Source organism: Apostichopus japonicus, chromosome 2, assembly GCF_037975245.1.
Source record: "Apostichopus japonicus isolate 1M-3 chromosome 2, ASM3797524v1, whole genome shotgun sequence".
Lineage (NCBI taxonomy): Eukaryota > Metazoa > Echinodermata > Holothuroidea > Aspidochirotida > Stichopodidae > Apostichopus > Apostichopus japonicus.
Genome location: NC_092562.1, coordinates 14,320,632 through 14,345,470, shown reverse-complemented (window position 1 = coordinate 14,345,470; position 24,839 = coordinate 14,320,632). Strand labels below are relative to the sequence as shown.

Sequence of the window (24,839 nt, the reverse complement as noted above, 5' to 3'; positions counted from 1 at the left end):
AAGTAAATTCGAATCTAACACTGACTTACGTCGAGACGTGACGTCAGTGTGGCACATTGATCAGAATCGATTCCGATCTCACTCTTAGATTGGCCTTGATACGATACACAGGAATGTGAACAGACTTTGCGTGCGGCTTCAGATTAAAAGAATTGCTCAAATAACAAATATCTAAACAACATATTATGGAGAAAACCGAGTTAGGGAATTCTTGAACGTTTTAGCTCTTTAAAAGATTGCAAACTATCAACTTAACCGAGAAATTTCCATCTAAATCGCTATTTTACTTTCAAAAAGTTGAAATTTCTTTGCCACTGTTAAGTGTAGCTTGCCAATGATAGCGTCCCTGCAGCCCCTGAAACGAAGTGCTGCAATGACGTCACAGCTAGTCGCTCATCATTCTCCACTGTTCAAAATATATAAGATAAAGTTGGCGCGAGGTTCAAAAATTCACTTCTCCTGAATCATTGGATGAAAAATCCCCAAACTAGGACTGAGGCGATGAAAAAATTATGGAGTTTTATTTTCCATGTACGCAATGGACTACCAATAAAAAATCCCTTCAACATTTAGTCAGTAATTAATACCAAGCCCTAACAGTACTGTATGTTAGCAGGAAGCACTGTAATCCCTGTTACATATCATCAAGCCGCTCGGAATTTGACAGGCAGAATGGACAGGACTCACTTTACTACAAGAACTTCAATATGAAGTGTGAACACTGCCTTTGAATATAACTTTGTGAAACCGGTCCTGACTTAAAACACCATGTATCATTGTAGTGTATGCGGTAAAACCACATGAGACCTCAATCCCATCTGGTAGATGAAAGTGGTGTTTTACGCTTTAATAGTAAATTGTGTATTGTATCTTTATATGTACAGTCAGATAAGTCCGGACAGTTCAAAACGTTCTGATGGCCCGAAATTTGATATTAAAATAACTTCAGATTTTTTTTTCCACAATGCTTCAGCAATCACAATCCTTGCTTTAAGGTTTCTTTCAGCATTGTGCACAGTACATACAGTATGTACAGTATGATATTGAGAGCTTCTGGGATCTGCCACTGTATATGACAATTGTATGTATGTATTTATGAATGTATTTTAGATTCTCCTGCAAGCAGGAACTTGCGAAGAAGCCATCATTGGCTTATCAAAGCTGCAAGCTGACCGAAGTCAGTCTCTTACATTCATATTTAATGTCCATGATTATGAATTGTCAATTGTCAACAATTCGACATACAGTACATTAATCTTGGAGTGACTCGAACCGGGGACCTTATGATTGGAAGGCACCGGCGTTAACCACTGAGCTAACACTCCTGATATTGTGGTACTGCAACTTGGCCTGAGTACAGCAATTCTGTCTAATTCTCTGAGATTTAATGCCATATTCAAGCAAATCCTTGTAATGTTGCTTGCTTCCTTCCTTCCTTCTTTTTTGTTTGTTTCTTTGACATAAGTTTGCCTTAGGACAGTATAAATTGATATTCTTTGTCTGTGCAAAATAAAGTGTGCTACGATGTAACATTACCGCATTTACCGGTCTCTCCGGACTGAAACACACTCGAAATTAGACAGCTGTACGGTGCCACTCGGCATTCATTCCACTAGAATATATGAGGAGAGTCTATTACTGTATGCCTTATGGACAGAATAGTGTATACAAGAAAAATATTTACTTGAGAGAATAGTACAACTGTAGCTGTCTCAGGAATGTGTCATGGTACACTCGGAAGCTCTGAACTGAAGTTACAGGAATAATTTATCAGCACGCAGCACTTGGTAACTTAATGTCGCTAACTTTGCAAAATAATATCGGCAGTGATGCATTGTGGTAGAGAATTCCTTCTTTAACTGTAAAATTTATACAACTGTCAGTTGCGTGCAGGTACACAGACCCTTAAGATGAGCCTTGCAATGTAACTTGTTATGGTAGTATTGTCAGCAGATACGCTAGAAACGTGGGAAAAATAATGATCCGAAAACGTTCATGGTGAATTTAATCTTATTTCCATTTTGTAAAGATCTCTTCCTCACTGACATACTGCAATTGCTTAATTGCTTGAATCATCCTTACTAATGTCGTTCAAAATTGTCAACAGATAATTTAGTTAGTTAAAGTCCAAATTGGAATCAGATTTATCCAAGATACACAGTTTGATAAATTGTTGTTTGAGGTACCAATTGTCATAGAAGAAAAAAGAGACAATGGAAAACTAGGTCACGACGGTCAAGTTGAGTCGGGTCGTTAACTTGTCGATCAGTCGGGGCAGTGTGCGGCAAGCTTAAGACAACTGTACCGTATGTGTCAGAGGTCACAAAGGTCAAGTTGAGTCAGGTCACGCATGCAGTCGGGATAGTGCATGCTGACAGCTGCCTGCGACATTTTACTAGGTAAGAGCGATTACTGGTCCACATAATGAATAGAGCTTGAATACATGAATGATATTCTGTGATCATGAGTATATGTATACATTTAGATCCTCCTGCAAGCAGGAACTCGCGAAGAAGCCTCATTGGTTTAAATCAAAGCTGCAAGCTGACGGAAGTCAGTCTCTTAGATTCATATTTAACGTCCATGATTATGAATTGTCAACAACTCTGTAACTGGAAGACATACATCAATCTTGGAGTGACTCGAACCGGGGACCTTATGATTGGAAGGCACCGGCGTTAACCAATGAGCTACACTCCACACTTATTAATGATCACTTATTAATATACTTATTAATGATCACACACAAGTTATGCAAGAAGTTGTTTCCTTAAAATATTGTCGATTAAAATCCCTATGTGAGATAAACTTCCATGTACATTCTATTCTGTAAATCACATCTACAGAGTTCATATATATTTAAAAAAAAATATATATATATACAGGTATATAGATCTGTGACTTAATGACTTTTCTGTTTGATTTCTTTTATCCCACTCTCCGAAATTTAAGTATTGAAATCGATTAAATACGTCATACATGGTTAATTCAGATCAATACGGTTATTTAATTGAAGAACACATCATAATTTCCAGTCGACGTGTGCAGGAATGAAAAGGATGTTATGTACCGTCAGGATATCACACAAGAATAAAATTCAATCTTTAAGGTCCCCCTAGAGCCCTGTAGATTTTTTTTTTAAAATTCATTCACCCTTTTGTTGTGATGTTATTAAGGTAGGCATCCATAATATGTAATGTAGCTGTTTGCGGAAGACAGTACTCCATCCTATCTCACACTTGCCCTAGGAAGCTCGCTCCTCTTACATACCAATTAGTCTGCCAGGATTCTGTGAACATCCCCAGAGTCTCCAGGCAGTTGCTCTTTCCAATTTACTCATTACTTTCAATCTTAGAGGTGACACTTCTTCATTATTGAGAGGTCGTTAGCATATCAGATGGTTAAAATTTGCCTGACAGAGAGAGGAGTAAAAAAGAAGAAAGTGGCTACCCCTCTGAGGTGAATAATGATTTACAGGTACATATACACACTCACTGCTATTTAAATTACAACAGTTGAGAAGCATGTGATTGCGGTGTACAGTGGAAAAGTACATGCTAAGGTGATGCAGTGAAACGACTCAGAACTGTGACTCGTGTTGTACACACAACTAGCATAATGGTTATTTTACATGCCCCCAGTGCCCGACTGATACTGTTGTGGGACATGTGTGTATCTGGTCATTAAATGGGAAGATTAACAATTCGAGTGACAAGATTTACTTCGTTATTGTGGTCCATGATTCAGGAGGACGCCAAACATGACGAAACGTTGTTTCATTCTTAAACCTTCAAACTTGAAATTTGATCAAATTTCTTAAATTAATTTCTCTCCGTTACGTAGATCTATGCATTCTAACATATTAAGTAAGTAATAGGTGTTTTTCGACGAAAAATGGGAATTTGAAAGAAAATTTTATTATTTGAAATAACAGTAGGGTTGGGCCTACAGTAAAACAGATCTTTCTGTCCTGTTGGTATATATAACAAACGCCCAGAGCTCATATCGAAGTGCCGCCACGAAAACAAGTTCTACATAAACAACTACAGTCCAACCACCAAACACAGTCAAGGGAACCACACACAACTAAGGAGCGAACACCGAAGAAAGGCAAAAAACCCCACCAACAGAACGGACGCAAAAGAGAATACACCAACAGCTGAACACCAAAGAAAGTCGAACAAACCCACCAACAGAACGGACGCAAAAGAGAATACGCTGGCAGAAGAACAAAAAACCAACAACCCTATAATCCCCGGTAATCCCAACGAGGAACCTATATATTCATGGAGCATAACTTGAAACTATCAGTTGTCTGACGATCGCTAAAACGCGTGAAACTCCGAGTTACAACTACTAGTGTTCCACTAGTCTCAACTAGTATCAACACATATTCCGCTCTGTTCACTGGACATAGAGCACTTTGCGCCAAGATAGACGCCAACCAACCAACTCTATATATATATATATATATATATATATATATTTATATATATATATATATATATATATATATATAGAACAACCTGATTGTAACTACATACATTATTGTTGCCAGCTGCTGAAAAGGTCAGCCATTGTTTTTTATGGCTATTTATATTAGCAAACCAATATATTCTGTGGTTTGATCACGGTTGCAATTTAAAGCAGGTGCCATTGGCTAATGGCGCCAAAGAATATTGCTACAGCAGCTGGTCTTCTGGTAAATCTCTGAAAACATATGCTACGATCCATATTACTTCTAAGTTAGCACCTTTACTTAGCCCATCAACCCATCACAGATGCAAATGTTTTGCCATTGAAGGAAAATAAATCATACCTACAAACTGTGTTGATATACAGTACTGATTTCGCTTAACTCCCGTTGAAAAAAAATCAACGATCGATAACAAAAGTTAAAAATCGATAAAAAAGGTTGAAATTCGGTTAATTTCGTTGACAAGATTTAGACTACTGCGGGCACGGTTGTCAACGAAGTTTCAACGAAATTTCCACGAAAGTTATCGCGATCAAAAACCGCAAAGGCAATTCTAGACATATCAAGGTTGTGACTTGCGTTGAATCCTTAGTGTAACTACAGCCGTTTTCAGACTCTACCAGAAGTTGCCGAGGAATATTACAAACGTTGCAAAAGTGTGATTGTATATAAGACGGAGTAAGTTCTGTACTAGGTGTTTGAAAAATGATTTGGCTAGGATAATAAAAACTAGTCTTGGTCGATCGTAGCAAGCACATTCTTTGACTCTTAAGTTATAGGCTAGTATTAAACTAGGATAAGTTTAAGTTAACTCACCAAGGAACGCAGTGTCAGAAAAAAACAAGAAAAAAATATCAACAATGAAACAGTCGTAGCTGGATATCAAAGAGATCTTTATTTCCAAAAAATTCCTGTGTTACTTGACGTACTACGGTACCGTTTACTACAGAACCGCACTCACTTTCAAACTTTTCTGAGAGCGCATTCCGTCCAAAAAATCTCCCCCGACTTCAATGCACGCAAAAAAAAAAAAAAAAAAACTTATTTCCCCCTAACCCGTTACTGTAAGTTGCCCGCGAAAGCAGATGGACTGCCCTGGTAAGGTCGCAGCCTGGGTCTGGGCCACCTGTAGTATGCTGCTTACATGTGCATTCCCTACCCTGGATATCCCCACCACCAAACTTTTTTGAAAGGCTTCGTCCAATCATAAACTTGGCTTTGTCAAATTCACGCCTACCTTATGTAAATTAGCATAGTATTTATCTTCGTGGGGGGTTTAGCACCGCAGAACCTTCATGGCTGGCTGCCTCTAGAAGCAAACATTATTTTACCCCTACTGTTCGTAATGGAATGGATGTTATCTGTTACTTAGTTAATTGAAAACCAAATATTCATTCATATATATATAAGTAGAACAATCCAGCAGGGATAGAAAGTTTATCTTGAATGAACCAATCAAAAGTCGTGCTATTAATAAAACTTGAAAACACCTGGCCAGCAAGAGAGTTGCAAACAATTGTTTCCATGACTACTAAGAAAATAAAGCAGTGTCTTGGGGCCCACGTTGGGTAGATTTCTGTGGAAAATGAATATATTTTCATTGCTTATTTGAGTATTGTATATTGGGAAGAGCTGATCAAACATTACTGGGAAGGGCTTTCAACTGGCCTGACGGCATGTATAAGTTTATTTTAATGAGTAGGGGGAGTTTTTATGAGTCTCCCGGTATGCGTCACATGAGAAGTAAATGTTTTGTTTTTCGGTTTTATCATCGTTTTTCAAGTGGAACAACTCATAAAATCATGTCAAATGAAAATAATATATATTTGAATATCCTTCCTTAGTTTTACTAATCAGGAATGCTTGATAAGGCATGCAATGCATCGTTCGAAAATGTAATTTTAAAGTAGAATTGAAAAATGAACGACATAAAACAATATCTGTGAAGCGTGTGGAGCACAACTTTGAATATTCGTTGTGAAAGAAAACATAATGAACGATGTTTACTGCGTAAATAAATTTCGCGGAACTGGTACAGAGAAATTACGTACTGCAGCTTACGTCAGAGAAGCTCATAAATGACACAGGTGGATAGAGCGCATCAAAATTCGGTTTAGGAAATCCCTATACAGCCGACAAAAGTCGATGTCTCCTTCCGTTTTCGAGTTATAAGCGATTTTGTGTTTTTGCGATATGGTTTTCAGTATATTTTCATTGAATAAGGGCGTTTTGTTGTGTGTGTTTAAATAAGGGTGTGACCTATCAGATATTTCGCTAACCGTTTCACCGTATCCCCTGCCGGTCGGTTAAACGTTTAAACGCCGTTTCCCGCCGTCCCCCTCCCCTTAGACCCCTCCCCCATTTCAGTCACCACTTCCAGATCCGTCGGCAAGTCAAATTTGACTTAAAATATGCACCAGATTGCATCTAAGGACGTTTCAAAACTAAAAATTTTCCAAAGGGGAGGGGGTGTCCCCTTAGACCCCTCCCCCATTTCAGTCACCACTTCCAGATCCGTCGGCAAATCAAATTCTCCACACCCCCCCCCCCCCAACAACAAAAAACCCTTCGCTACGCCCCTGGTCACATACATGATACAGTACCTTACATTTGATACAAAAGTTACTTCAAACAACAGCTTCCCAAAATTTGTGTCGCAATAGGTTAAGATTTAACCACGCTGCGCAGTACCATTCATAATTAACATATTACACTCGGCGTCCAGATGGCGGGAGAATATAACATCATGTTCAATGTGTTGTGTCGTTCCCATGGTGCGATGAACTTGGGCAAGTTGCCAAGTTCGAATGTCAATGACCTACTTATGTTCTGTGACCAATGTCAGTTGGAATTATGTGTGTAAAAACTCGGGTTTTTCCATTTGTTATATATATAGAAGTTTTTCCGTAAGCGGAGCGAATTTTAGGGCGGCTCGTTGATTGTGAGGAAGCACTTATCTAAGCATCAATATTTGTGAAAAAATATCGTAAGTTTTTCAGTTTCATTCATTTTCTTTTATGTTTGCCGCAATCGCGCCCGCAATGCATGCACAGCATAATATCATGTGTGAAAAAATGGCTGTACACGTGCGGACCTGAGAGAGCAAACTGGCCTTGTGTTGTTAATGTTATGACGGTACTTTCTAGAACGGCCATTTGCGTCTTTTGGGGTCAACATATTTTCACACGGGGTTTTCACCATGCCATTGATCGATGTACACGGGTGATATGTCGCAAATATAAACTGAGAAAACGAATTGACGACACTATCATCATGAGCTCATGACTATTGGCCTACTACTTTAGTTATATTAAACACATTATTCATGCCTAAAACATCGTTTTTTTGTTTTTATAGATAGTTTGCAGTACATTACTAAGTTCTTTACATATTTTAAAATAATTTTCATGTTTAAAAGTAAACAAAATAGAAAAAATAAAAAGAGAAAACGCCTTTTCGAAAAATGGAAGCGTCCTCGCAGAATGGGCGGGGCATCTTTATTTTGCTTCAAGTTACATGTTTTCGCTCAGAAACAAAGTTTCATACTCCAACTCTAATAAAAAACCAAATTTACATCTCTAAAAAATAACTATTTTTCGTAATCTGCAAGTAAACCAAGTTTATATGTCCATTCATTGTTATTTAAATGGTTAAACAGCACTCATAATTTATCTGGAAGGGTGCCTCGTGGTACATAGCTTTGACTGCAACCTCTCTTACGTCCTGGCGAAGTTAAGACTTATGTCACTGTGTTTGGGGTTCACAGTTAGAAAACGTCCCCCGTCAGTTTCACTACATGTTTCTTTGAGTGTCACTACTCAGTAAGTACAGGAATGTTCTTGAGAAAATTCCTGCCTTCAAACGACTGTTCTAAAGTCTAATCAATACTAATAAACGAAGTTGCTCGTTTTCCGACGTTTCTCGTAACCACACATTGACCTTCTATTTCGTTTAAAAAAGAATTTCAACGTATCGTTGAAAATTCCACGAAGGAAATGACCGAAATAACCAATCGTTAAAATTCGTGGAATTTCGATAAAAATCGGGGAATTTCGATGACAAAACGTGGAAATTCGGTTATTTTCCTTTTAACGAATTTTAACGGGAGTTAAGCGAAATCAGTACTGTATAATAGTTCTGTGCTGTACATTGAAAGGAGCATGTTCAAATTGATAAACAACCTATTACAATACTAAGAATGCTAAATAATCCCCCCCCCCCCCCCCTGGTTACTCTCAAGAGGCACTTAGTTACACTCAAGTGGCCCCTGCGGTTCCGTAGCACAGTGAACCAGGGGTTGCTTTTACAGCCTCTGGTCCTGGAAACCTTTATTTCATCCACGGGATCCAAAAAAATGTTTTTCTAAATGCAGTGGTTACCTGCTACTTGTCTTGTAACTACCTTCTGACATTTCAGTGTGTTCAGTACGCACTGCAGATCTGTGGTAAACCATGTTCAGCACTGTTATTGGGATATTATTAATTAATTATGTGGAAATTTAGCGTTTTGTGTGTATGTTACTGTATCTTGGGACTATGTCAAGTTTTAATTCTACATATAAATATATAAATGTAACGCATAGTTCTTACCGATAGATGCAGTACTCATTATAAATTTTAACCAGACATTCCTTTTCTTTAAATTGTTTAAATAGTTTCAAACTATACGTTTGTTTTTCTTCATTCACACCCCCTCCCTCCCCCACCCCCTACTCCCCTTTTTGGTGTGCCTTTTACCATTTATCAGGTCAACTCTGTTGTCTTATACTTGTATCTTCAAGTGCAACTGTACACATCTGTCACCACCCAGAAATGAATACCTTCCTCTCCTAATACTAGTTACTATACTAACGTTTCAGTGTACGGTGCATAGTTCTTTCCTTTTATGTATACCTACATACGGTCACATTTATTCGATAGAATTTCTAATTTAATTTATCTCCCATCAAATTTATTCGTTTCTTTTACATTTTCTTGCAGGAAGCGCTGTCAAAATTCTCCAATCTACTCATCAGATTCCACATTTCTGGCTTTTTGATCGATTCCAAGTTATTAAAATCAATCTTGGAGCTGAGGGATGTTAGCCCGGTCTTAAATAAGTATTGCACGCTGCTGTGTAACAATGCAACCGCGTCACAGTTTGGCGTAATCTCACACGTTGACATCTCCAAGGTAAGTTACTGTTACTGTACATACAGTTTAGTGACAAATGTATCAGTCACATTACCCTGTTAATGTGCCACTGTAGCAGAGTAGTTTATCACCGCCGCGATAATGGATACAGATACTGCATTTATTTATGTCTATACAGTAATTATTGTGGTGAGTTTGCTGGAAATTTTAGGTCTTAATGACACAAAAAGATGGAGGCTTAAAGGAGCATATATCTTGCACTGAATCTGCCGAATCTCGGTGGGTGGTATAATTTACTCGCCCCATTAAAGGAAAGGGAAGTTGCCTTAAAATGTAATCTGTCACTTTAATCAGTAAAATTGCGCCAGAAAACGACGAAATGAGGCAACGACTCTGAAGAGGGCTTGAGAATGGAATAAAACGTTATAAAATGATACAGAAAACTCGATGGGACATGAAAATGTCATCATTTGCACAATTATGCACTCTGTAACTCTTTAGTTCGGAGGGGTCCGGGGGTTGTAATGACAGAGATTCCTCTCATATAGTTAGATTGTGAGGTATCAGTTATATAAATGTGTGAATATATTACATGACTTAATGTCTTGGTGAAAGGTACTGTACGACCAGATGTAACCTACAGTATAAATTGTATAACGTTAAATTCCAAAACACTTTCAGAGATGGATAAGTTTAGACGTTATGACATTTCATCGGGAATGAAATGGAGGATAATAAAATATTTTGTTATTTGGTTGTCTGGAGAAATGGAATAAGAAACTACTTAGCATCGTATGGTAAATAAAGAACACGGCATAACTGCACCTCACTTACCTGTCCCCCCACAACCTCAGCACTCTGGCTCCTCCCTGTCTAGAGTGAACTGGTAACCTTTTGAAAACAGACCCCTCCTGTCTGGGTTCTGTTTTTGGTGACATATTTTGCCTTACTCTAGAGATCAAACATGATGCTAACCATCTCGAAATCATTTGTGATTCCTGAAGCCGGATCTCAAAGGAGATACTTTGAACAGACTTTGTTAATGAAATGGAGGTAAACGACAAAGGCAATGAATATATCGTAGTGAGTCGAAAAATCCAGAACAGTGAAGAAACTTCCAGCCTCCACCAGGATTCGAACCCGGGCCTCCTGCTTTATATGCGGACACTCTAATATGTATATTTACCATAGTTGTCCAGTTGTGAAGATACTTCACAGTCAATGAACATCTTCAACAACCAAGTTACTTTTCCTCTCACTTTGTTGTCAAGGGGGCAGTACGGTCAAAATCTGTTTTTAGTGAGCTATTGTAATTGCCATATCTTCGGTTATCAGGATAAGATTGTCACAGATTGTCTAGGTACGAGTGTCCCATTGTGTGCATATCACAAATTTTCACTTGTGGCCATCCTGCCGTTTTGTAATCAGTGCAATTTAGGTTTTCCTGCAAGCTGCTCTGCATCCATACAATTTTCTCTTGTTGCTGGCTTGCTGTTTAGTAATTAGTTAGGCCTAAAATGAGAGAATTAAATAAGGTCTTGATTAGGACTAATTCTGTCCCACATTAATAGATCATCAGCACATAATGTGCTCTAATCTGTCAATAATATCCTGAGAGAATAGAAAATTGCACAATGAGGCTAGTCAAATATCATTTGAAATGATGGATAAACATAAATTTCTCTTCAAATTTGACCTGGTCTTTCTGCATTAAATTAATTAATGCAGATGCTATAAAGATGTCTGGATGGCAATTTTAACTCACAAAAGATTTAGAAACAAACATGTCTTCGTTTACAATTTTGGTGACAAAAATCCAGATCGACTCTAATTCTCTAAGTGTCGTAGTTTGATCAATTTTGATCTCAGTTTGTATATAGTAGTTTCTATATTTCGATTATGTTTTATTGCGATTACCTTTTCTTTCGATTATATTTTATTTCTATCATGTTTTTTTAAAAAGTTTAGATCAACATAGTGTCTTACATTAATAGTAGTTTACAACTGATCGAACAGCAGCGTTGTAGTCGAGTCCAAACCATCCAAATCCAAGTCCAATTCTGAAAACAGGAGTGATCGGAATCTGAGATCCAGCTCAATCCGTTGCAACCTCATCCAGCCCCTCACTACATTCATGTCAACTATATCATTGATTTATAGTTTGTACTGTAACTATTATTAACACAAATGCATTTTGTCATTTAACATATAGTTGAACTGGTTTACTGTGCTACTGTATACACTGTACATGTAGTTAGGGCACTGATTATGAGCTCAGATCTTTTCCATATCTACGGTAGATCTCCCAGCCCAGCTACTGTATACACCATATATAGTTAGGGCATTGATTGTAGACTCAGATCTTTTCCATATCTACGGTAGATCTCCCAGCCCAGCTACTGTATACACCGTATATAGTTAGGGCATTGATTGTAGACTCAGATCTTTTCCATATCTACGGTAGATCTCCCAGCCCAGCTACTGTATACACCGTACAGTATATAGTTAGGGCATTGATTATAGACTCAGATCTTTTCCATATCTACGGTAGATCTCCCAGCCCAGCTACTGTATACACCGTATATAGTTAGGGCACTGATTATAGACTCAGATCTTTTCCATATCTACGGTACTAGATCTCCCAGCCCAGCTACTGTATACACCGTATATAGTTAGGGCATTGATTATAGACTCAGATCTTTTCCATATCTACGGTAGATCTCCCAGCCCAGCTACTGTATACACCGTATATAGTTAGGGCACTGATTATAGACTCAGATCTTTTCCATATCTACGGTAGATCTCCCAGCCCAGCTACTGTATACACCGTATATAGTTAGGGCACTGATTATAGACTCAGACCTTTTCCATATCTACGGTAGATCTCCCAGCCCAGCTACTGTATACACCGTACAGTATATAGTTAGGGCACTTATTATAGACTCAGATCTGTTCCATATCTATGGTAGATCTCCCAGCCCAGCTACTGTATACACCGTATATAGTTAGGGCATTGATTATGGACTCAGATCTTTTCCATATCTACGGTAGATCTCCCAGCCCAGCTACTGTATACACCGTACAGTATATAGTTAGGGCATTGATTATAGACTCAGATCTGTTCCATATCTACAGTAGATCTCCCAGCCCAGCTACTGTATACACCGTATATAGTTAGGGCACTGATTATGGACTCAGATCTTTTCCATATCTACGGTAGATCTCCCAGCCCAGCTACTGTATACACCGTACAGTATATAGTTAGGGCACTGATTATAGACTCAGATCTTTTCCATATCTACGGTAGATCTCCCAGCCCAGCTACTGTATACACCATATATAGTTAGGGCACTGATTATAGACTTAGATCTATTCCATATCTACGGTAGATCTCCCAGCCCAGCTACTGTATACACCATATATAGTAAGGGCACTGATTATAGACTCAGATCTTTTCCATATCTACGGTAGATCTCCCAGCCCAGCTACTGTATACCGTATATAGTTAGGGCACTGATTATAGACTCAGATCTATTCCATATCTACGGTAGATCTCCCAGCCCAGCTACTGTATACACCGTATATAGTTAGGGCACTGATTATAGACTCAGATCTTTTCCATATCTACGGTAGATCTCCCAGCCCAGCTACTGTATACACCATATATAGTTAGGGCACTGATTATAGACTCAGATCTTTTCCATATCTACGGTAGATCTCCCAGCCCAGCTACTGTATACACCGTATATAGTTAGGGCACTGATTATAGACTCAGATCTATTCCATATCTACGGTAGATCTCCCAGCCCAGCTACTGTATACACCATATATAGTTAGGGCACTGATTATAGACTCAGATCTTTTCCATATCTACGGTAGATCTCCCAGCCCAGCTACTGTATACACCATATATACAGTAGTTAGGGCACTGATTATAGACTCAGATCTATTCCATATCTACGGTAGATCTCCCAGCCAATCTGCAGAGAAATAGTCGATACACTGTAGGATGTCAGACGTCACTGTATAATTGTCTCTTTAATGACCATTATATGTTACAGGATAGGTATTGTTTTTTTTCTTCCTGCTGACGAACTGAAGTATTCCAGGCATCAGAGATTTGTCAGCTAGCTAGAGTGTGATCTAAACCTGTGTTTTATGTCAGTTTGTTGCAATTCTTTCTCAGCGACAGTAGGTGATGCATACATAGATTTGTATGATTTATTGGCCATCAGAGAGGAGAGGAATTAAAGCGCACACTGCATGCATAAACCATCATGTCGCTGCTCAGGTTGCTCCTCTTCGCTGATATATAGTATGTATGTATGTATATTAGATCCTCCTGCAAGCAGGAACTCGCGAAGAAGCCTCATTGGCTTAAATCAAAGCCGCAAGCTGACCGAAGTCAGTCTCTTACATTCATATTATCGTCCATGATAATGAATTGTTATTAAATTGTCAACAACTCTGTAACTGGACAACATATATTAATCTTGGAGTGACTCGAACCGGGGACCTTATGATTGAAAGGTACCGGCGTTAACCACTGAGATAACACTCCACGGTGTTCAGTTTACAGTGTTCAGTGTTCAGTTTACAGCTGATAAGTGTTAAATGTTCATCATTAAAGTAAAGTACTTAGTTATGAAGAGTGGGTCATGCTGCACAGTGTAGTGTGACATGTACTGTTAGTACTGGCATTAATATAATATAATTTTGATTCCTTTTCCCATGTAGACAACAAGATGGGTTCATTTAATAGTCCTCAAAATTTCAAGAAATCTGTACCACATTTACAAAACTAAGAAATCAATTAATTGGGGGTATACATCATGATTTTAGCAAAAGGAGGAGAGGCGACTTGTAGTCATATTTGCCACAGTTTTTCCAACGGAATGATGTTGATTAAACTATTTATTCACTCTTACATTCTGTTCACCCCCTTCATTCACCACACTTTCCATTTCTGGATACACGCTTGCCATTCTTTAAGAATTCAAAAATCAAAATAGACAACTGCAAAACAGAAAGAAGAAGAAAAAACAGTTTACAAATTATGTGATGTTTGTTACAAGTATGTTTGGAACTTGACATCACACAGCAGCTATGTATGGTTGATTAAAAACAAGATTATAATCACTTTAATTTATTGTAAATGTCAGAAAAAGTGAGAATAACAACTGATAGTCAGTCAGACAGTCAGTCAGGGCAGTCAGTCAGACAGACAGTCACATAGTCAGTCAGCCAGACAGTCAGTCAGTCAGTCAGTCCATCAGACAGTCAGTCAGTCAGTCCATCAGTTTAGACAGTCAGTCAGTCAGTCAGCCAATCAGTCAGTCAGCCAATCAGTCAGTCAGTCAGCCAATCAGACAGTCAGTCAGTCAGACAGTTAGTCAGTCAGTCAGTCAGACAGACAGTCACATAGTCAGTCAGTCAGTCCATCAGACAGTCAGTCAGTCAGTCAGTCAGTCCATCAGACAGTCAGTCAGTCAGTCAGTCCATCAGTCAGTCAGACAGTCAGTCAGTCAGACAGTCACATAGTCAATCAGTCAGACAGACAGACAGTCACATAGTCAGTCAGACAGACAGACAGTCAGTCAGTCACATAGCTAGTTAGTCAGACAGTCAGACATTCAGTCAGTCTATCAGTCAGTCAGACAGTCAGTCAGTCAGACAGTCAGTCAGACAGTCACATAGTCAGTCAGTCAGCCAGACAGTCAGTCATATAGCTAGTTAGTCAGTCAGTCAGTCAGTCAGTCAGTCAGTCCATCAGTCAGACAGTCAGTTAGTCAGACAATCAGTCAGTCAGTCACCTAGTCAGTCAGTCGGACAGTCAGACAGTCAATCAAGAAATGTTCTATAGCGCCTAATATCCGATGTCAAGCTATTTAACAGAGCATATACAGCACAGTATGCTACATGCATCCACATGATTTCTGGTGCAACTTATTTGCACGTGGAACCTGAATCACTTGTTCACAAGATGCTGTCCTAATATCTGTATTAAATTCTCTCCTTTAAGATCGTATTAACTGAAATGAAGTTGCTTCTGGATAAACACTCTTTGTCACCTGAGGTAACAGACTGTCAATCTTCCCATACTACTGTACATGACATCTGATGTTTTAGGCCAATCCTGCATCTTCATCGAGTGCTCATACATTATAATATACAGTGTTTATGTAGACATTCACACTTATTGTCACACAGTCTGTGAAAACTGTACTTAATTTTCCTTCTGTCAAACATCCAGTGATACCCAACTTTTTGCAGAAAATTGATTTCAGGTCATTTACAGTACATACTGTATCACGCATTTGCCTGGTACAAATACATGAACATGATTGGTTGAAACAAACTAAATATTCATCTGCTCTGCAAGGGAGATACAAGTCATTTTGTTTTGATGAAACAGACAACTGAGATACACAGTACAGTATGCATCACAGCATGTTACAAGTTGACATTTTTTTTCTTGATTATTAGAAAGAAAAAGCAATAGGTTATTGTATTAAACATTTTAGTCTTAAACAGCAGCTGCTACCCTTGGGGTTATCATATCTTAAATATGAGGCATTCCATACCTTCCAAATGTAATACTGTATATCCATCAAAGATTATCGTCTTGAAACCAACATCAAATATCTAAGAAAAGATAATCAACTTTGTCTGCTATGTTCTATTTTGTTGGGCTTTCATTAACTATTTCACCACTAAAGATATAGACATGAAGTCATGTTGCATTTTGCCAATATTTGTAAATATTAGAGCAAACTTAAACTTTACCACAACCAGGCTCTCATTTAATAGCTTCATTAATTTGTCTGTCAACTTTGGTTGGTTAGCATTATGTTTGATCTCTGGAGTAAGGCTAAAATGTCACCAAAAACAGAACGAGTAAATTGTTTGATACAGGTGACAGATGCCTACAGTGAAATTACGACCTTCCTTACCGGTTTCGAACCTCTGGACATACTTCTATAGCCTAGTGGTTGGGGTGTCTGCATATAAAGCGGGAGGCCCCGGTTCGAATCCTGGTGGAGGCTGGAAGTTTTTACACTGTTCTGGATTTTAATCTCACCGCAATTTCAACTATATGTATATTCATTTGCCTTTGTCGTTTACCTCCATTTCATTAGGCTGGAAGTTTTTTCACTGTTCTGGATTTCCAACTCACTATAATTTGAGTTATATTGATATGTGGAAAAGTGTCTCTCTGCGTGAGGAAAATGTTTCATATCGGACAATGTCATTAAAATTGTTTATTGTTTAACTTTCAGCTGCTATTAAAAAAAAAATATATAAGGCTGGATGTTATCTTTGTTGGCACATAGGCGCTGACTTTTTTGAAGTAATTACTTTCATGGGAAGTTTGATTAAAATGTCCTGAAAATTGAACATGAGCACTGTAGAGCTCTGTCTTGCATGCATTGATTTCTATTTGTGATGATTTTCGTTGACCCAGAATTTCTTGGAGGGTGCCAAAGAAGCTGGATTCAGCCATTTTGAGGTGATTGGTCGAGATCCGAGGGTTCTACCCATGAGGATAAGTAAGAGGCATGACATTCCATACCATCATTTCTTCGTGTACAAAGACTACCTGATTCAGCTGGTCGTCTTTTACCTACGGAACGACAGTTACTTCTGGCACGGGAAGATTGATTGGTCCCAGGTCAGTCAGACGGGAAGCTGGATGACCAAACAGTGGAGTCATGACCAGAAACTTTATGGGAACAGAGGGGAAGGTGCATATGATAAGTAAGTCACAATGGTATTAATTAACCCCCCCACTCCTCCCACTCCCCCCACTCCCCCCACTCCCCCACCATCCCCAAACAGTGGAGTCATTACCAGAAACTTTAGGGGAACAGAGGGGAAGGTGCATATGATAAGTAAGTCACAATGGTATCAATTGAACCACCCCACACTCCCCCACCCTCCCCCACCCTCCCCAAACAGTGGAGTCATGACCAGAAACTTTATGGGAACAGAGGGGAAGGTGCATATGATAAGTAAGTCACAATGGTATCAATTAAACCCCCCTACTGCCCCACTCCCCCACCATCCCCAAACAGTGGAGTCATGACCAGAAACTTATGGGAACAGAGGGGAAGGTGCATATGATAAGTAAGTCACAATGGTATCAATTAAACCCCCCTACTGCCCCACTCCCCCACCATCCCCAAACAGTGGAGTCATGACCAGAAACTTTATGGGAACAGAGGGGAAGGTGCATATGATAAGTAAGTCACAATGGTATCAATTAAACACCCCCACACTCCCCCACCCTCCCTGTCTACACAACCTATGAACTATAATCACCTCCGAATCTCCTTTGTTGTTTATTGTTGTTAAATAGGTTCCTATTTGTATTGTCTTTATACCTCTGCCGAATTCGCATTCACATAAAAACCGATTTGAAACATCATATGGACCTTCAACTCCACAAAGGGCACAGAGCTCGTTCACAAAACAAAGAGAGGACCTTGTTCAATGCGACCTGTATCCAGTCTGAAGGATGGCTCTCACAAGGTACCTCGTGAACAGCAGGCCAATCCCTCTACTAAAATTTCGGGACCGCTGCAAAACTCGAACCCAAGCATGCTAGAGACACACCAAGTACGAAGGCTTTATAATTTCAGCCCAGTACTGTACTGTATCATGTAGCATCATACTTCCAATGCCAACCTGGCATACTGTGTAATAATAATATTTAATAATATTTGCTTTTTATATAGCGCTTTACACCAGCGATAGGTCTCAAAGCGCTTTACAGACGTTATATTACCCCTGGTCAATGATAACCTATCCCAGAGACAATCCCTCCAGTCGGCAGCAGTTATATACTGCGCCCAATGACAAGTTACCTCACAGGTACCCCATTGAACCCCTGGGTGGAGAGAGGCAAGTGAGATAAAGCATCTTGCTCAAGGACACAAACGTAATGAACTAGGCATGAATCGAACCAGAAATCCTTGGATTGAAAGTCCGACGCATTAGCCAATTGGACCACCACGCTTCAACAGACTGTTAGACTCAGTTGGATGTGGACATACAGTTTCCTTCGTTTGACAGCTTGAGACAGATGGAGAAATAATTCACCAAAATGGCTTGTATCGATTACTACATGTATTGGTACAGTACCTCAACATCACATGAATAATAGATACCTGTGGAAATACATTTTAACTGTCAGTTCACGCTGTAGTGTACATCAGAAATAGCCACTGTAACATTGTGGTTTACTAAATAAACTTGGTGAACCTAAACCCCCCCACCCCCCCTCCCCCTTAAAAAAAAGGAGAAAGTGTTATACGTATGTCTTCCACAAACTGGGCATGTTTTATACGTTTGTATTGTAACCATTTCACATCCTAACAATTTCACCTAAGCAAGGTATGAACTCAATTATGCTGTTTGTTCTGCAAGCAGGAAACCTTATTAATGTCAGATCTGACTGACTTTATGCAGAAATTAGGTTAAGTATCGGCAGATTTCACGGAGAGGGAAGGAACATCCTTAAAGTGGGTCGAGTGAGGAAAAAGGGAAAAGTCAATATACAAACCATCTGATTTTAACTTAAAAACAAAAAATAATGAAATAGAAAATAAAAGAAAAGGTAGACAAAAAAAAGAGAGAGTTGGATAGAATCATAAAATTTAACAAACGTAACAGAAAAGGCTGGAAAAACAACTTCCCACAGATAACAAAGAATAAAAAATTACGGATTTAAAAAAAAATAATTAAACAAGGAAGAAGGACAAAGCAGATGACCAGCTTCTCAAAGGACAAAATAGAACTATTAATTCAATGGAGATTTTTCAATGTTTATGAGGAGCAGTCTCTCCTGTAGATAAATAATACTGGCTGTCTGCTGTGCAGCTGGCTTTTGTTTTTATACATTTTTAACCTAATTTTCACAGAAGTCAGCTTTTACTATGCAAGAAAGAAGCCTTATTTGCCTCACGGCAATAATTGCAATGTTTAGTCCTGACCGATCATGTACAAATTAGGTTTATAGGCATTGGCTGATTTCACTAATATTGAAGAACCATATTCTTTAGGTGGAATTTGATATGCATAAATATTCAAAAAATTGGGTGGGGGAGGGGGGGGGGGTAGGGGGAAAGGAAATGACTGGAAGATGAATTTTCTCAAGGACACAGTTAACTCTATAAGTGGAAAAAAAAAAGAGAAGAAAAATGTCAAGTACTGTACGTCTAAGTATGTATGCGGACGTGAAGCAAAGGGACAGTCCCCATCGTTATCACTACAATTCATGACAACAAATTCCACCGACGTATATTGTATAAGTAGAATTCATAAAGTAACAGGATACCCTGGCGATATATTCACAATTTGTCTTTTACATCTCATGTTTATATGCAGAATGGAATTTGCCGAGGTCAAGGTGGATAACGTCTACTTTATGGTCCCTAAGTATCCCAAGAAGTTTCTAAATCAGATCCAACATTCTACATTCCTGGAGTGCAATTACGAGAGAGCTGCGAAATTTGTCACGCGTCACTATGACGACGGCGACGTGGTCGGCGAGAGATTTCGATCTAATGCGAAAGACATCCTGATAGCAGGGGCGGCAGTCTTAGACGAGTTAGGGATTCCGTTTTGGCTTAGCAGTGGCACTTGTCTCAGTAAGTATGAAAGGAGGAGAAAAAAATGCAAGTAAATGTGTCCTTTTTTTTGTTCTTACTTATTTCTCTTGTATTCACATTGAGATGATAAGTGTAGAGTTCTTCACATTAAATGTCGTCCTATTTAATGAGTGTAGCGTAGCGGGAGCTTCTTCAGAGCACGGCAGTTTGAAACGTCAGGCCTTCTAATTTACCTGCACAGGCTTTGCAGTAGATATGTGGTCTGTTATCAGTTATGTCTCTTTCATAGAGAAGATTGAAGCCCCCTCTGAAGAAGATCCTGCTAGGATGGAAACTTCAGGCCCTCTAACTTTTACACATTCTCTTACACAGGCACTTTAGTGGATGAGCAGTTTGCTAACAGTTTTATATTATTTTATTTTTATTTTTATTTTCATAAAGAAGGGCTGAGTTTGTCTTCAGCATATATGCCATTGAAATTGTAGCATTGTTTCTGAGTGTGTAAAACATATTTGTTTGACTGTATCACTTTAATACTTTGAATTTATCGGCAGAATGGGCGGAAGTGAATCGTAGTTCACATCTATGATCTACCGTAGTTAACGCTTACAAATTTTGTTGTCAGCAGAGAAGTCAGTGGGATAATGTTGTTATATCGGATTTCTTGTACATATTTAACATCATAGACTGTTTTTGCACCTATTTACTGTAGGTTGTTCCAAACAGTTATTCTAAATGTATTGACTTTTTATCAAATATATTCATTCATACCAATTTCACCAGCCTGCATCTCCAGTGTATCCATTTTAAATCTACACATGTATGTCAATTAACCTGAATAAACTTTTACTCCCCCACCCCACCCCCACACCCCGAAGGGTTCTGGAATGATTAACTGCTCCCTATAATCATTTCCATGACAACAGCTGGTTTCTAGATCACTTTAGTGCAATTTTGCGGTCATTTAAGGATTTGTTTTATTTGACTTCTTCCTCAGGCTGGTTCAGAGAATGTCGTATCATTGGCCATAGTTTAGATGTAGATTTTGGGATGAAAATAGAAGACTATAGCGTCCGTCTGATACCGGCAATGGAGATGGCTGGACTGATGCTGGTACATCAGTTTGGTAAGGTAAGAAATTTTACTACTTTTCCCATTCATTTTCTATCCTTAATTTTTCAATTTTTTCCTCCTCTCTCTTTAGTTGTCAAACGTTTCTTTTCTTTGTTTTTCATCCGATATTTTGGATTGGCTCTTTTGAAAACTACACTGTGGTTGTCAGTAACTAGTACTAATAAAATGCAATATTAAATAATAAAAAAAACAAAAAAAGAAGATAATTAGTGGTATATATATGTTAATTCAGTTTTGTCATCATTACATCATTTGCTGTCATTTAACTCTAAAACAGATACAAAGCAGTTTATTTGCATCTTCTACTTACCTAACTGGAATGAATTGTTTTTTTTTTTGGTAAGACGAACAGGCTTCTCTCACAACGTGTTTTTCACCAAGAAAAAATTGTTCCGAGACATATGCTGCAGTTCACACAGTTACGTGATACTTCATATTAAAGATTGTGATTTCAAGGTGCTCATTTCATGTACATAAATTTTGTTGTTTTTTGGAGAGTTGAACATGACCTCGTAGCAATCGTGACAACTTGTGAGGACTTGCAGGCCTTCGCTTTACGGTGCTAGAGCCCTTTTTTCGCCCCCCTTGATTGTGTCTCCGATTTCATGAAGCTGATTTAGCCAATAATTGTCAAAACGCTTTTAGTAAATTTGGCTAAACACTAAAGTGGAGGATGGTTTACATTTATGAGTCAGGATATACAGTAGCACGTCTAATAATGTCGAGCCAATTTAAAGCAGTTGGTCGTGGTACATCTCAATAAGTACTAGAAATTATACGAGCCTAGTAGGTTCTGTCACAATTCGTTCTTTCTGTTGTAACTCATTGTAATAAAGTGCATTGAAGGCAGACAGTGAGAGTACATGTGCAAAGCAGTGTCATGTGAGTATGTACAAGTAGTGTGAGTATGTGTACAACAGTGTGATGTGAGTATGTGTACAGTGGTGTGAGTATGTGAACAACAGTGTGAGTATGTGTACAACAGAGTGAGTATGTGTACAGCTGTGTGATGTGAGTATGTACACAACAGTGTGAGTATGTGTACAAAAGTGTGAGTATGTGTACAGCCGTGTGATGTGAGTATGTGTACATCAGTGTGAGTATGTGAACAACAGTGTAATATGTGTGCAACAGAGTGAGTATGTGGACAGCAGTGTGATGTGAGAATGTACAAAAGTGTTAGTATGTCCAACAAGTGTGACGTGAGTATGTGTACAACAGTGTCAGTTAATATAGTAGAGTAGAATTCCCTTGTTATGAGGACAAATACTGTATGAGTACAAGGCTTTATTAAAATGTGAGTACAAGTTGGTCCTCTTGCTCTAAGTATCGCTACAATATTTCCAAAATGCACCGAGTAGGAGTATGAGTACGAATGTATGATTAAGACTACTCAGGCAATAAGTACTCGGGCAATAAGTACTCGGGCAATAAATACTCGGGCAATAAGTACTCGGGCAATACGTACTCGGGCAATAAGTACTCGGGCAATAAGTACTCGGGCAATAAGTACTCGGGCAATAAGAACTCGGGCAATATGTACTCGGGCAATAAGTACTCGGGCAATAAGTACTCGGGCAATTATACCAGAATATGAATATGAGGGACACAAAGTATGAATTTCTACTTTTCCAGAATGATACAATTGTCTGGTAATGAGCCTAATTTTACATGTTAACAATAACAGCTCTTACGAGACGTCTTATCTGCAAAGTTAGGCGGGGTTACATGTCGTGTTGCTGCCATTAAAAACCTGTACAGGTACACCCCTTCGGAACAAAAATAATTCTGTTTCAGAGAAGCAAGACTTTTGGTGAAATGAATACAGATTCAGAGTATCACCTTTTGAAACTATGAAAACTACGATCAACTTTTAATATTTTGTGTTTCAAGAGTTTCAGAAACTGCATCACAGTGTTACCATGCAATCATTTATGCTCTAATGTGACAAGACCTGGGTTTCAGTTGAAAGTTTATTAATTAATTGTACCTGATTATGCAATCAGTAGATGGAAGATGAACTAACTGTATATTTGAACTATAAAAGAAAGAAAATTGGTAAAATTGCAATTTCAGAAAATATTCTAACTGGATGAGACATAAACAGAGGAATTTGTTATTGACAAGGAAGTCAGAATTAAAAAAAAAGGCCAGTGTGAACTATTGATATGTTTATTAGTGAGACTTAAGCATATATATCTGCATGATTTCTTTTTCAAGATAAACTTCCTATGAACCTAAAAATAATGTTAGTCTTTATAAAGTGTAGTCATAAATTTTATGAAACTATAAAAATTGATACAATTTTCTCTCTGCCTTTTGTGTTCCTCAGAGGAGTGATAGCTACGAACTTTCGTTTGTGAAAGATCAACTCAAATTGGATATATTCTTTTTCTATGAAGAAGGTAATACTCTATGGAATGGCGGATCGGACACAAGCACCGGAGAGAAATACAAGTAAGAGGGTTGACAAGGTGGAGACGCATCATAACTGCAGGGGAAATTGGGAGGAGGGAGGGGGCTGCTTTGTTTGAGGGAAGGGAGGCTGTTAATGGAGGATAGATATGGCTCCATGTTTAACTGAATAGCTTCTAAAGCAAAGAAGTTTTATGTTTTCGGTCAGCAGTTTTATAAAACCAAGCGATTATCGTCAACTGTATGGCTAATTTGGTTGACACCCAAAATCGAATGCATTTGCATATATTACACAGAAATGTTGAAATTGGTCTAAGACATTGTTCTTATCTCTTTATTCTCAAAAATAGCAAAGTGAGCGAAAAATTTACCTCAATAATGATAATCCAATATGAGTCCAACAAAAATAATATGACGCAAATACATGGAAATTTCCGGATTATTAGAAAGGACAGATGAACAGTTTAGAGAGAGCTGCTAAATATTACATTGGAAGAACCTTTCAAGTTGAGTGCAAAATTCTGCTTAAAAGTCATTCATTTTCTAATAGAGCTGTATTATTTCAAAATATGTTTAGCCTCCCTCTTTCCCCTCCCACGGCCAAATCGTTTGGCCTTGATATCACAAACGCTTCGGGGCTTCATTCAAGTTGGATTGAGTTGAGTTTAGTTGTTGTGTTTGGAATAATGGAATCCCTTTGTCTTTGGACTAGTTGTTAAACAATTTAATACTTTTATGGGTGGGGTATGTTATGCTCAATCCTTTTCATATACAGGGATGTGCCCACACTGGGCGGCACTGGGCGGCCCCGCCCAGCACTGTCTTAAAAATTGTGAATCGCGCCCAGCACTATTTTCATCTAAAATCCCGACAATCCTAACAATATATTCAACATAAATTGGGCCTAGCCTATGCCAAAATCATACAGACTAATAATGCATCAGTTACGCATGAGAGAAACATGACTTACAGCTCTCAATCGGTCCCTTGTAAAATCTTTTACCAGGTACGTAATATATTTCACTAAAAAAAAATTTAAAAATGCAAATTGTTAGCAAAACTAGTACT

The 24,839-nt window shown here is 38.5% G+C and overlaps 1 protein-coding gene across 2 annotated transcripts in view; it reads left to right on the top strand.

Moving 5' to 3' along the window:
• The window catches only part of LOC139979136 (ribitol-5-phosphate transferase FKTN-like), a 40,405-nt gene that overhangs the window by 14,510 nt on the left and 1,056 nt on the right, over positions 1–24,839 (top strand). The window contains exons 4-8 of one of the 2 annotated variants that reach the window (XM_071989838.1): positions 9,457–9,648; positions 17,075–17,367; positions 19,999–20,261; positions 21,220–21,353; positions 23,689–23,813. In XM_071989838.1, coding sequence (XP_071845939.1) covers positions 9,457–9,648; positions 17,075–17,367; positions 19,999–20,261; positions 21,220–21,353; positions 23,689–23,813 — 1,007 coding nt within the window. Of the gene's footprint in view, positions 1–9,456; positions 9,649–17,074; positions 17,368–19,998; positions 20,262–21,219; positions 21,354–23,688; positions 23,814–24,839 lie in introns of those variants that run through there. The other variant, XM_071989846.1, reaches the window with a different exon arrangement.